Source organism: Halictus rubicundus, chromosome 11 (genome assembly GCF_050948215.1).
Source record: "Halictus rubicundus isolate RS-2024b chromosome 11, iyHalRubi1_principal, whole genome shotgun sequence".
NCBI classification, from domain to species: Eukaryota; Metazoa; Arthropoda; class Insecta; order Hymenoptera; family Halictidae; genus Halictus; species Halictus rubicundus.
This window is the reverse complement of record NC_135159.1, coordinates 7,095,795-7,109,004: the sequence shown is the minus strand read 5'-3', so window position 1 is coordinate 7,109,004 and position 13,210 is coordinate 7,095,795. Positions and strand designations below refer to the sequence as shown.

Here is a 13,210-nt window from a genome sequence, read left to right as displayed (position 1 = left end):
CTCGTAACCGCTCGTCTGCCGTCCAAAAGAAGGCAGTATCGCGGTGCAGCGTACACTTGAAAACATTTTAATTTCGCCATTTTTAAAGTGTCACTATTCTTGAGAAGTCTGTCGTTAGGTCTGCCTATCCCCACCTCAGCTGCTCCCGTAGTCCCAATGTTTTGGCTTTGACGTCACCAGCTACATAGTATGTGTGACCGCTGTAGTCAATATTTGGACTGCAGCCGAAAATGCGTGTGAAACGAGGCCTGCCCCTTCCAGTCTGATCCAATCAGCCACGCATTCGTACCTCTACTCTGTCCAACGAGACGAGGCAGTGAAGTATCAGCGTGCGTCCTTTGCTAATTATCTTGGAAGGATAACTTCAACTCTGACCCTAATACGCTTGGCGGGTCCCTCCGCCCGGGGTCTTATAGAGTAGGCAATGTGGGAGGCTGACCCCCTCCCTCGGGTGATCCAGGCACCTCCCCTTCAGCCTAGGTGGGCGTGGGTTTTTAGTGGGTAGCCTCTGGGGATTTTCCCCAAGGGTAGTCCCACATAACCCCGGCTCCCCCCAGGGGGCCGGGGTATGAGTAAAGACATTTTCCCACGAAAAAAAAGAAAGGCTAACCCCCTCCCTCGGGTAGTATGTTAGCTGGGAGGTGTCCTGTTGAGTACTCGCGTGATCCAGGCACCTCCCCTTCAGCCTAGGTGGGCGTGAGTTTTTAGTGGGTAGTTTCCGGGGACACTCCCCCGGGGTTAGTCCCACATAACCCCGGCTTACCCAGGCAGCCGGGGTATGCGAAAAGCATTTTCTCACGCAAAAAAAAGAGTCGCCAGATCACGACTTGTTTCCCCACTCTAATTTCCCCTTCTACTGCGCTATTCCCCCACGCTTCCTCAACGGCTCGGTCACGTGACGCGTTCCGTCTCTGTCGTGCATAATCCGGTACTGGCAAAGAGAGAGGGTAACTTTTTCCCCTCAATTTGTGCTTCCTCCCCTCATCTGGCGACACTGCTGCGCGGCCCCGTAGTGTCAGTGATGGGACATCGGCCAAGTCTTCTCGCGCATGCGCGTCCAACACGGTAACGTATGTATATTATGAGGAAAAGGTAGTGGGGGCAGTGATATTGGCGGGAATGTACCGGAATAATCTTTTCCGAGACGAGACGAGTGTCCCCCGAGTTTTTGATAAGTTGTTGTTAACATTTTATTATACAATGGCAGCTAATATTGGGGAAGGAGTTACAAAGAGGCGTAGAGTTCGCTATTTTCAAAATCAAATCATAAGAATTTTTAAAAATTTTGCAAGGTGATCATGGTACACTATTTTAAACAAAATTTTTCCTTGCTTAGGTTAAAATCACCGCGCATGTGCGAGAAATCTTGGTCAATATCTTATCACTGCCATAATTTTTCGCTGGTACTTAGACGGGGTGCACGCATGCATCGCGCGTGCCACGGCCATTACTCGCCCTGGGAGACTTCAATGCCCACGCGGTATCATGCAGACTATGCTAACTTTGTAAGTACCAGTGCAACTTTAGAAAAACTGGATTGAAAAACTGGATAATTGCCTGTTCAATCAACAAGTTCACTCAACAACAAGTATTAATTTATTGCAATTAGTCACGGAATAAGTTTATAGCTCTTTGAGTTAAGAATTCTATCTTGATAATAATAAATAATCAGCCCGCAATTCTCAGTTATTTCTCAAGATATTCAGATGAATGAAAAGGGAGAATGAATTTACAAACTAGCTATAACTGGGATATTCTCCACAATGTCAAATCAGTTTTTAGGGGTTCGAAAAAATAATTTATGCACGTGTATATCATTTTTCTGTGTGATTTTCCTCAGATTCATAATGATCCACCTTTTTTGTTCAGCTGGTACGTCACAATAATTAATGATATTCATTCAGCCTTCAATGAGTGCAAACGTTGTTTTTCTGTCGATTATGCCTCGACAGTTTCTTTACAAAGTAGAGAGAAATATTTTTATGCCAGTGGACGAGTTTTCTGGATGAAATCGAGAGTAGCGCGCGCTAGAAAATATCTCCAGCTACAAATTGAGCTATATTTTGTCTTGATTCTCTGCGAAACTGAGCCAAAAACTTGAAGCACGTTTCTGGCGTCAGAATTCATAATATCGATAACAAAGAGAAAAGAATGTAACTAGTTCAGTCTTAAGTCAGTAAGGAAAGGAAATTATACAGCAGTTACCAACTTGCTGTCTCTGCAAAACTCACGTGATTACCCTTAACTCTTAAGTGCATAACCGAGAGTCAGATCAATCAGAGTGAACGAAGCAGTGAAAAAGTTCGCTACATATAGAGCTATTCAGACAGTGCAGACAAAAGCGCGAGGAGACATTGTTTTACGGACAGAATCAAGTAGACAATCGGTACAGTCAGAGACAATCAGACATTCAGTGCAGTCTGAACCATACAGATAGTCGGTAGAAACAGTAGATAGAGGTAGAAACAGACAGACAGTCAGTTAGAATAGCGAGTCGTAACCCACAAGTTGCACTTCTCATATAAATCCAGTGTTCAACCCACAAGTATTGTGCCAATTCGTTTAGTCCCACATCAGTGGATGGTCCTTCGACCCACAGTCAGTACCAAGTGCAATATCCAAAGGTACCGCTTGACTGTGCAGTCGAGTCTTTAACAACCAGATACCCGCACGTGGAGATTTATGCAAATTTTTTCCTGCAAAAATTTCCACCTAGATTTTCAAGATCAAAGTGATTTGATTGCATCAAATAGTAGTCGGTGTCGTCAATTATTTTCTTTCCTCTTCAAGATATCCCAACATTCTAAACGAGGAGATATACATAAATTAGTTTCTTTCGACGCATAATTTGCAAGAATATCGAATAGGTATCGGCTGATGAGCTTAATATTTATCTTATAAATATCAACTGGGAATGCAATCTTGACGAATTTACAAAGTTGATTGTAGAGACACACAAATGGCTAGACATGAACAAGCCGAAAAGCAATAACGAAATGTGCAATAACTACAATAATTACCTGCAATAACTGGAATAATTACATATCCGGCTGCGAAATACTGTGATAACAAGTGCATGCTTTAAAGTACTATATTAAAGTACTATACCTGTTAAAAATTTTATGAAAAAACTTGTGGGCCTAATTTGGCCTAAACTGATTTAATTTAAAAATAAACTTTTCAGTGGAACTATGGAAATTTCGCGGACGGGGGAACTGCGCGCGATCACGCGCGTTATCGCTCGGCTCAGACTCGTGGACCATATAAAGACAGGGAATATCAAGCAGGAGTTAAGTGTTCGCACAGTCATCAACGACAGAAGGATTGTAACGTCATTACTAAATCCGAATATTAGCACGCCGTGTAAATGTTCATTTAAGAGAACCATCCAGACACTTACGTAAACCACCCTCTTACAGTGAGTCGATCAAGATGGGAAGTGGTTCGATCACAGCATCGAGGATAGCAATCAGCACTGGCCCTAAATTGCTTTTTCTAATTTCATTGCAATCGTTGATCTTGATCTTCAGACCAGATATCGTGGATGTACAACACAGAGTGAAACCAGTGTCGTTGGAAAATTTGAAAGATGAATACGATTTCGTGGTGATCGGAGCTGGATCGGCTGGTTCAGTGATAGCCAATCGGCTGTCAGAGAATGGAAACTGGTCGGTGCTTCTACTAGAAGCTGGTCTGGATGAACAGACTTCTGCGGACGTACCTATAATGGCTTCAAATTTGCAATTGTCTCCTGCGGATTGGCAGTTCAAGACTGAGCCGACGATTGACTATTGTTTAGCGATGAATGGGAGACGGTGCAACTGGCCACGTGGCAAGGTAAAATAATTGATAATTTAGCGAGCAGAGTAAAATAAAATAGTATTTTAAATAGTGGACAGCGGAGAAGGTGTGAAAGGGAAAATTAATGATCAGACAAAAAAGTAATAAATGGTAAATAATCCTATTTATTTATTAATGACTTTGAAATTTTTGAAAATATTCTAGGTTCTCGGAGGGAGCAGTGTGCTGAACGCGATGCTCTACGTTCGTGGCAACAAGAGAGACTATGACGGCTGGGAAAAGCAGGGAAACCCAGGCTGGGATTTCGAGAGTGTGTTACCTTACTTCAAGAAATCGGAAGACATAAGGATCGAAGAGTACAAGAATTCTCCTTATCATCAGACCGGCGGACACTTAACTGTCGAGTATTTCAAATACCGCTTTCCCGTAACCGATTATCTGATAAAGGCAGGTAGAGAAGCAGGATACAATGTCGTCGATGTCAATGGACCCACACAAACCGGATTCACTTATTCTCCCGGTACTTTGAGAGACGGATTGCGATGCAGCACTGCGAAAGCTTTCCTTCGGTCTGCTTCCAAAAGAGAAAATCTGCACGTGAGTGTGAACTCGCTTGTGGAGAAGATACTGATAGGTGAGTGCAGACGAGTAATTTTAATGCTAATCCAGATCCTTTTTTAAATAATATTTAAAGATGTACTAGAATCCGAACTGGACTACAGAATTGTTCCAAGCAAAAAGAATTCGTACAACTTTCAAGATTAAGGTTAAAAATATTTTTAAAAGACAAAATATAACTGTGAACCATTTTTGCAGACGCAGATTCAAAGACTGCATATGGCGTTCAATTTCTATTCGGCTCAGACCGCCTCAAGGTTAAAGCAAAACGCGAGGTCATTTTATCCGCTGGTGCTATACAATCGCCACAATTGTTGATGTTATCTGGTGTCGGTCCAAAAGATCATTTAAATGATATAGGGGTGCATACCGTGCACGATGCACCCGGCGTGGGTGAAAATCTTCAGGATCACGTGTCGATTGGTGGCATGACGTACTTAGTAGACCCACCAGAGAGTTATACGGCCAAACAACCCTTTACTGCCATTGGGCCGAAGGCCTTGAACCTGGAAGCTCTGGAGAAATTCGCTGTGGCACGCAAAGGAGTCTTGTACACGTTGCCTATTTGTGAGGGTATGGCATTTATTAACACCAAGTAAGTACTATGTTGCAGTAACGAATAAATATTATGATAAAGGGTACAGCTGGATAAGAGGGATAATTGTGACCGTAATCCAAATTGGAGTTTCTTCGCACCATTCGACAGGGTCACCAAAGAAAAGCTTCTGTGGCAAGTTTCATGTTGGTACCCCTATCACAGGCGAGATATAGGAATAGACAATAGCGATTCCAACGTTACCGATAAAACACAATTTCTGAGCATTATTAGCACGAAGAGAAAATTTTATACTCCATTCGTAATACGTGTATTTAACATCATTTGGCGAGAATAAACGTACGTGATGCTTTGGTTTAAATGTTGAATTCGACTTTTATAAAGCCCTTTGGAGGGAAAAAGTTTGAGGAAAATTATACATTTCGCAAATGAACCTTTTAGTCAAGAAAAATTGTTAAGGATTTCATAATGTTTTATATTGTGTAGAGTTACACATAGAGGCATGGGTCTACCACTACTCTGTCGCTTAGGTAAGATATGCCTAAACGATGAGACTTGGCTCAATGTGTGAATGCTTATCCTTACATGAACACAATAAGAACCCGAGTCGCACTGGATCTAGTTCTCGAATTCGCCGTTCTCAAAGCGTAGAGGACGCTAAAATCACTGGTATTTTCAGGTGACGGTACTACAGATTCCCATGGACACCAAGTCCCATAAAGTGTCAGGTCTATTCCTATATCTCGTCTGTGCCCCTATCACAAAGATACTTATGGCATGAGCATGGTTTAATGAATCATGCTCCAAACTTCCGATTTGCTTAACAAAAAATTACGAAAACATTTATGAACATTCTACCTAATATCGCACACAACACTTAATTTTTTCTAAATTTTTTACTTCAAAAACGATTTTCAAACCATTTCAGAAACTTACAATTGCTCCTTTCATATTGAAGTTAGGAACATTGTATCTTATTGATCGTTTCTTGTGTTGGGTTAATTGATGAAAACTCACTAATATATTTTTGCTCAAAATGTTATTTTAAAAAGTTTAAACATATTTTTGAACTACCGTTACTAGCCTAAAAAAATGAAATATGTCATTAATAAAAATAGGGTAGAGGTTGTTATTAATACGGCAAATAAATGTTGTTTCAGATATGCAAACAAGTCTGACGATCATCCTGATATACAGATCTTACTGTCATCTGCATCAGACGCTTCCGACGGCGGTCTTCTCATAAAGAGGAGTGTCGGTGTGTCGGATGATTTCTACGCGGATATGTACGAGAACATACTGTACAAATCTTCATACGCCGGTCTTCCGCTTTTGTTGAGACCTCGTAGCAGAGGATACATTAAGTTGCGCTCAAAAAACGTGGACGATCATCCGATCATCGTTCCCAATTACTTTCAGGATCCACATGACCTTGACGTATTGGTAAGGAATCTTCATTCATTGTATTTATATCAGAAACACAGTTTACTTTCTCAATACTTTAAAGGAAGAATATTTGTAACATTTTCGGAATTGTTTACAGCACAATGGCTTGAACTTGAAATATTTCTTTTGCTTCTATATTGGCGTAATAATCTGGAGTATGTAAATAAAAAATTTAAACGCAATAGGATTTTATTTGAAAAACTTGCATAAAGAGTTTGGTGTTTGTGAATGTTATTATTTTCCACCTTTTAATACTCAACGTAGTAGATTGTTAAACAAAGTCAAACTTCAGGTTTATCTTCTCTAGAATACAACCAACAAATTCCATAACGGAGAAAATACAAGGAATTTTTCTAATCTAAATTTCTTCAACATAATTTGAGTATTTACTCACTTTAGCATTTCCTCAGCGATTTCATTGCCCTTGAAATATGTTATCGAGATCATTATTCTGAACAACTTTTTCATCCACATGTCACCGCCGCTAGACTTTGATTTTGCATATATTCGCAAAAAACTGTTACGATTTTGTACTCGCGAATTCTGCCCTTATCCAACTAGCGAATTCGTTCTGTAGAGCGGATTCCCTCCCCAAGAAATCTCTTCCCGGCCCATATAAAGTTCGTTTAATATAACAGCGTTTGTTATCGTCGTCCTAATAGGTTTTTGCGAAAATCTAAAAGACTATGGCAGTGCGGCGATATCATATCTAGGACCATGTTGTTGAGAACAATGACCTTGACAATATATTGTAAGGTCATTGAAATCAGCGAATCACACTTATTCCAAATATTTACCTTGCAATTATTCCAGTTTTTGATCGGCCGGTTTCAATTTATTAGTATATTAATAAAATGATTTTTTAATCATTATAGGCAGAAGGTGCGGACTTCCTGTATAAACTCACCCAGACCCCAACTTTGAGAAGCGTAAATGCCAGAGCGAATCCGAATCTAATCCCGGAATGCGCCTCTTTTGGATTTCCATCAATCGAATACTGGAAATGCTTCGCGAGATTCTACACATTGACGATTTATCATCCGAGTGGGACTTGCAAAATGGGTCCAGATTCTGACAAGATGGCCGTCGTGGACCCGAGACTTAGGGTACACGGAATTAAGGGACTGCGGGTCGTTGATGCATCGATTATGCCGAATATCACCTCTGGAAATACAAATGCGCCAACCATTATGATAGCTGAGAAGGCTGCGGACATGATCAAAGAAGACTGGGGATCGTAGATCATCCACTGAACTTGCTCTTTTGGATCTACTCTACCGAAAAATCTGGATGCTATAAAGTGATTGATATTAAGGCGAAGTTGTCAATATCGTATCAGTTAAATATCTCAGATCCTCGGGTTTAATATGCTCTTTTAAAAAGGTATTTAACACTAGGTTTACGGCGCACTAGAAATTACTATTTTACATTACTTTATAAAAATAACATGAATGTATCTATCAATGTTTGTAGCCATTTTTTTAATAATATATTCCCAAAGAAGTCAATTTGTTACATAATTGCTCATGGATGCATTTTTACAATCTCAATATTCGCAATTTAACAATAGTAGAATCCGTCATTTTGTCCCGTAAATCTAGTTTTAAATGGATTCATAGGGTGCTGGCTTGTTTTACTATTCTAGAAGGATAATCTATTTACAATAATTTACTGTTTATATATTGTCGCTTATTTTTAAGGTGTTCAATAAATTCGATTTTGATAATAGGAATCATAAATCGTACTGAATTTTATTCGAAATAGTACAAGTTGATTCGGGAATAATAAAACATTGAAAATAAAATAAGTTCTTAGTTAAAGAGCACAATTTCAATGATACTGGTTGAACACTATTTTACAAATGATTTTTGTGATATACAGTTTGTTATAATTTTAAATATCAATTCGAACTTGTTAGTTACACGGTTTATGGAGGTTAATATTCCAAACAGATTCGTTTAGTATTTCAAAATATTCATTTTAGGAAGAAATAGATTTTTGAACACCGAACATGTATTTTGCTTTAACATAAAGATGATTTTCGTATGAAGTCTGCTCATTTATCTCATTTACTCTCTATTCTAAGACCGCATTGCTTAATATTACTTATATTTCTTAATGGAGGTTAGAAATGTTAAAAAAAAGTTTATTTTTCTTGTAGAATATAATTACTCGATTGCATATTCTTAAGCTTCCTACACACCTGATCATTTCGATGAACATTGCGCCGAACGGCGAATTTCATCAGTTGCCGGTTTTTTCATCGACAAATGCCATGTTCTCGTAGCAGGTACCTTTTTAAAAATTTGAACAAAATTTAGGTTGTAGTCCCAAGTCTCTCCTTTACGGACCTGTTTTTAAAAAAGCGGACAATTTTAAAATTGACGAAATTAAATTAAATTAACGTGGTCTTATGGGACTACTCGGCCGGAAATCTTGAGAAATTAAGTGAAAAATGTAAATGTCCTATCAGTTCACAAATGTTGATATCTACGGAGATATAGTATGCTTTCTTAAAACGGAATATACGTCAAATCATAGCATGATGTCTTGTTTTAATATTCCAAGAAAATAATTTATTTATAACTACTTACTGTTTGTGTATTGTCCCTCATTAAGTGTTCAAAAAATATGATTTCGGTAACCGGAATCATAAATCATACTTTTACTTGGAAATTGTAAAAGTTTGTTTAGGGATAATAAAACATTGAAAATAAAATAAAGTGTAGAGTCTCCGTTTTGTAGAATTACGAGAACTTTTTTTAAAACACAACCTTTTTTCTCAGATACAGATATTCGCGACACTAGATTAAAATTTGCATGAAAAAAATTAAGAAAAAAAGTGTCATTTCTAATATATTTTTTCTAAGAATTATACAAACTTTCCGTTTTTAAGTACGCACCGTGTGCAGCCAAGCTCGAGCGCAGGCAATAAATTTTATAATTGCCAGAGTCCCGCCTTGGTCGCCAAGGGAAGAGCCCGTGCAATCTATGCGTTTCCTGCGAAGGACTTTCCCCCCCTGTCCTTGAAATGCATCACGATTTTCTTTGCTCCTCGTTTTTCGGACGATTTTAGCTCGTTCACGAAAATGAGATGAACTGAACAGGATATAGACTTAAATATCGTTTGTTAAATAAATAATAGATAGTACAATAATAGATATTCAGCCTGGAGTGTTAATGCCACGTTCTGTTTCTAAGCAAACATTTTCTTGCCAATTAAGAATGAATGTTTATAATACAGGCATTTATCTGTTTCCACTGAACAAACTTTTATATTTTTACCACCTACTTAAGTCGTAATTATCACTATTATACCATCATGTAAAATAACATTCGATATTTGGATTTTTTTTATCTATTACAGTTTGTGACAATTACAATAAAACATGTCACAATTCAAAATTCCGTCAATTACTGAAGCAGAGTTTATTACCTTTATTAAGTCACTAAAGAAATAATTTAGTTTCGGAATTTTTTGAAGGAATTCAATTTTGCACAAGAAAATAGAACGAAACCGTACCGCGATAATTAGAGAGCTATATCCATTGTCAAAAATCTATTCTACTGAACGCACTAAACACGTCGATGTACAATTCTGTGAAATGTACGCGAAACAAAAGGAAAAACATATTGATATAGGATATATTGTTTGGTTCGAGAAGACACATATTCTGTGGGGAATCATTTTTCGTCAAGGTCATTTTTTCCAGATTTCGAGGTCATCGATGTTTTTTTTCGTACATAACTACATTTTTGTATTTCTGTGACGTGATAGCCGAGGCCAATACGAAACCAATGATCTACAATGTCGTGACCTTCGCGTGATCTTGAGTAGCAAAAATTTAGACATTTCTGAGATTTTTTTGACAAACTTTTCAGACAAACTATATCGTGTTTGGTGTCATTTTATTAAGAAAAACAAGACGAATACACGGTGGTAAGATGGTAAAAGTTTAAAACGCTGAGCTTGCACGAGTCCTTTGATCATTGCCAAAAACCCGAATGTCACTTCCTCTTTCTCTATCGAACGCTATCCTTCTCTATATTCGGCACATTAAAATAACGTGGCGCCTTTATTATTACTGTCGCACGGCACGTTAGAATAATGTGGCGCCTTTATTATTACTGTCGCACGGCAGACCCGCCTGCTATACGACTGTTACAGAGACATTACTGTACGTCCTTTTTCGCCGGCTACTAATAAAAACAAATCTTGTTTCAGATATGTAAATAAGATAAGATAAGATATGTAAAGAGGGACTTCAACGCGAAGGATGATTTCAACGAGATTATGTTCGAGAATCGCCTGACCGAAAGTAACGTACTCCGACAATCCGCTTTTGCTGAGCCCTCCTAGCAGAAGGTACATTAAACTGAGAATATTTTCTAAATTTTATAGAGAAATTCATAAACATACAATGTACATAAATGCCAGAAGACGTTAATTAAATATTTGTTCTTTAACGTTCTAACTATTTCTGTTTTAAGAACCATTTTTGGGGATATTAAAATTCCTTAATTTAAAATTTAAGAACGAACTCTCGATTGATTGGAAACATTGAAATTAATTTCAATGAATTTCAAGCCATCCAATGACATGTTCGAACGGTTGCTTGACATTTCATTATTATTAAAAAAAAAAAACTCGTCTTTATCTCATTTGTCTTGACAGGTTCTAACAACGTGATTGCATTACTTTTGCCAGAATTTCTACAGACTAACGTGTTGCGCAAAATTGCAACCGTATCATCGATTTCATCGTTCCGTTTTTGTTCTTGCACATCCATTACCGACACGAAAATTCTGACGAAGACAAAATTTTCATACTCGTAATCGAACATTTTGACAATTTTTTGATACCATTTCTTTTGAATTCGTTTTTTTGGTTAGCATTTTCTCGCCAAAATCTACAGGATTACATAAAAAAAAGTTAAAAATATCTGGTTTCCCGAGGAAAAGTTTAGCCCAATCACTTTTTGATCGAATTAATTCTGAAGAGAAATTAAAATTTTTTGAGAATGAAGAATGAAGTTGATTTTTATATAAAATATTCTATTTACCCCCTAAACTTTATTTCAATATTGTGTTGCGAACGTGTGAATCTGTTTAAACAATGGCGGGAGTTATATTCTCTCCCTGAACTTATTCGTGTTCTGGAATGTTAATTAAAATATGATAGCACACAAATTACTCAAAAGACCATTACCTTCATTCAAAACTCAATGTTTTGATAATGTAATTATCTCAACTTCAACCTCTTCTCGACCTCAATTATTTCAGTTGAATTTTGAAGAATATCAATATCCGTCATAGATAATGTTTTTCTTTATCATACTTTCTATGTTTTTGAAGATCGACTAAATAGTTATCAGTGAAATTTCTTGGAAAATAATATAAACGATATACGTAGCTAGAAAATTGTAATACGTCATTACGTATATTTGTCTAAACGTTAACCGATAAGGATATCGTTGAATATGGTAAACTGGAAAATTTGCAATGCTTAAAAAGTAATTATGGTTTCCAACACGTGACGTTTATGAATTACACTGTTTTCTCGATATATGTCAATATATCGCCGAAGAGCGTAAACATAATACCAAAATGACAAAACTTCTTTATTTTTCATTATTTTTTTATGGGTCTTTCACCAACATATTCGTAGAATTTTTCTAATGAAAATTATACCAAATATGATATATTACCGATGACATTTACATGTGTAACGAACGATGGAAGTTTCGAGAGTTGAAGCGTTCGGGAAAGATGCAAAAACTTAAACTTAAACTATTTTATTATTAATTATTTTTCTACGGAACTTTCACCGATATATTTGTGGAATTTTTCTGATTAAAATGATACCAATCACGATACAATTCGGATCATATTTACACTAATTTCCCGTTAATATAATTGTAACGGGAAGTAACTCACATCGTTCATTATACAAATAAATATCATCGGAATTATATCGTATTTGGTATAATTTTCATTAGAAAAATGCCACGAATATGTTGGTCAAAGTCCCATAAAAAAATAATGAAAAATAAAGAAATTTTGTTATTGGATTAGTAGTTATCTCCTGGTCTCACACCGATGTACATGACCGGTATTGTTTATAGACCGAGGCTTCTCGAGCTTCGAGGCCACTGACAGGGCATACCCCGCCATAGTGGGGATAATTCCACGCCATTTATCAGCGAGGAATTTGCGATATACATATATCAAGAAGACACTGTACATGCATTACAGGTATTAATACAATGAATATGAATAATGTTAACAGTGTGCGTTGCCATGCAGTAACCTCAAAAATTTTCGTTCAGGGTAGTTTTAAATTACGTTTTCCTCAAGTTACGGGAATCCCCTTATCTCTAATGTTTCAAGGAACGGTCACACACTTTCCGGAATGAAATCGTCTTTAAAATCGTATTTAAAATAAAGTGAAACGTATCTTCAGGCTGCGTTGCATACAATTACGATAATATTGTAGAACGAATTTTAATGTGTTCCCGGTTTCGTCACTTTGAATAGAGGCTCGCTAAACCTTTCGAAATTCGATTTTTTAAAAGAAAACACATATCTTCATCTTTGACGAGGTCCTAGATTCTGATAACATACACGTTTCGAAATTCATACAACAGTTCTACTTACAACTAAAGGGCCTTTATAATAATTTAAATAATTAACAATATTATTTAATTTAATTTTTAAATTTATATCTCTCTTACAAGTGTACTTTAAATACCTTCGCCGAGATGTGAAACTTAATCACCATTTTCTACC

General features: G+C 37.2%; 2 protein-coding genes across 4 annotated transcripts in view; one reads left to right on the top strand and one right to left on the bottom strand.

Annotated features, from left to right (window-relative positions):
* Flo2 (flotillin-2) overlaps window positions 1–13,210 on the bottom strand; it is a 176,078-nt gene that overhangs the window by 56,680 nt on the left and 106,188 nt on the right. The window lies entirely within an intron of this gene.
* LOC143359396 (glucose dehydrogenase [FAD, quinone]-like) lies at window positions 3,281–8,471 on the top strand. Its single transcript, XM_076797326.1, has 5 exons — window positions 3,281–3,837; window positions 4,006–4,435; window positions 4,618–5,014; window positions 6,136–6,418; window positions 7,297–8,471. Exons 1-5 carry the CDS (start codon window positions 3,433–3,435, stop codon window positions 7,660–7,662), a joined length of 1,881 nt encoding a protein of 626 aa, XP_076653441.1. The 5' UTR covers window positions 3,281–3,432; the 3' UTR covers window positions 7,663–8,471.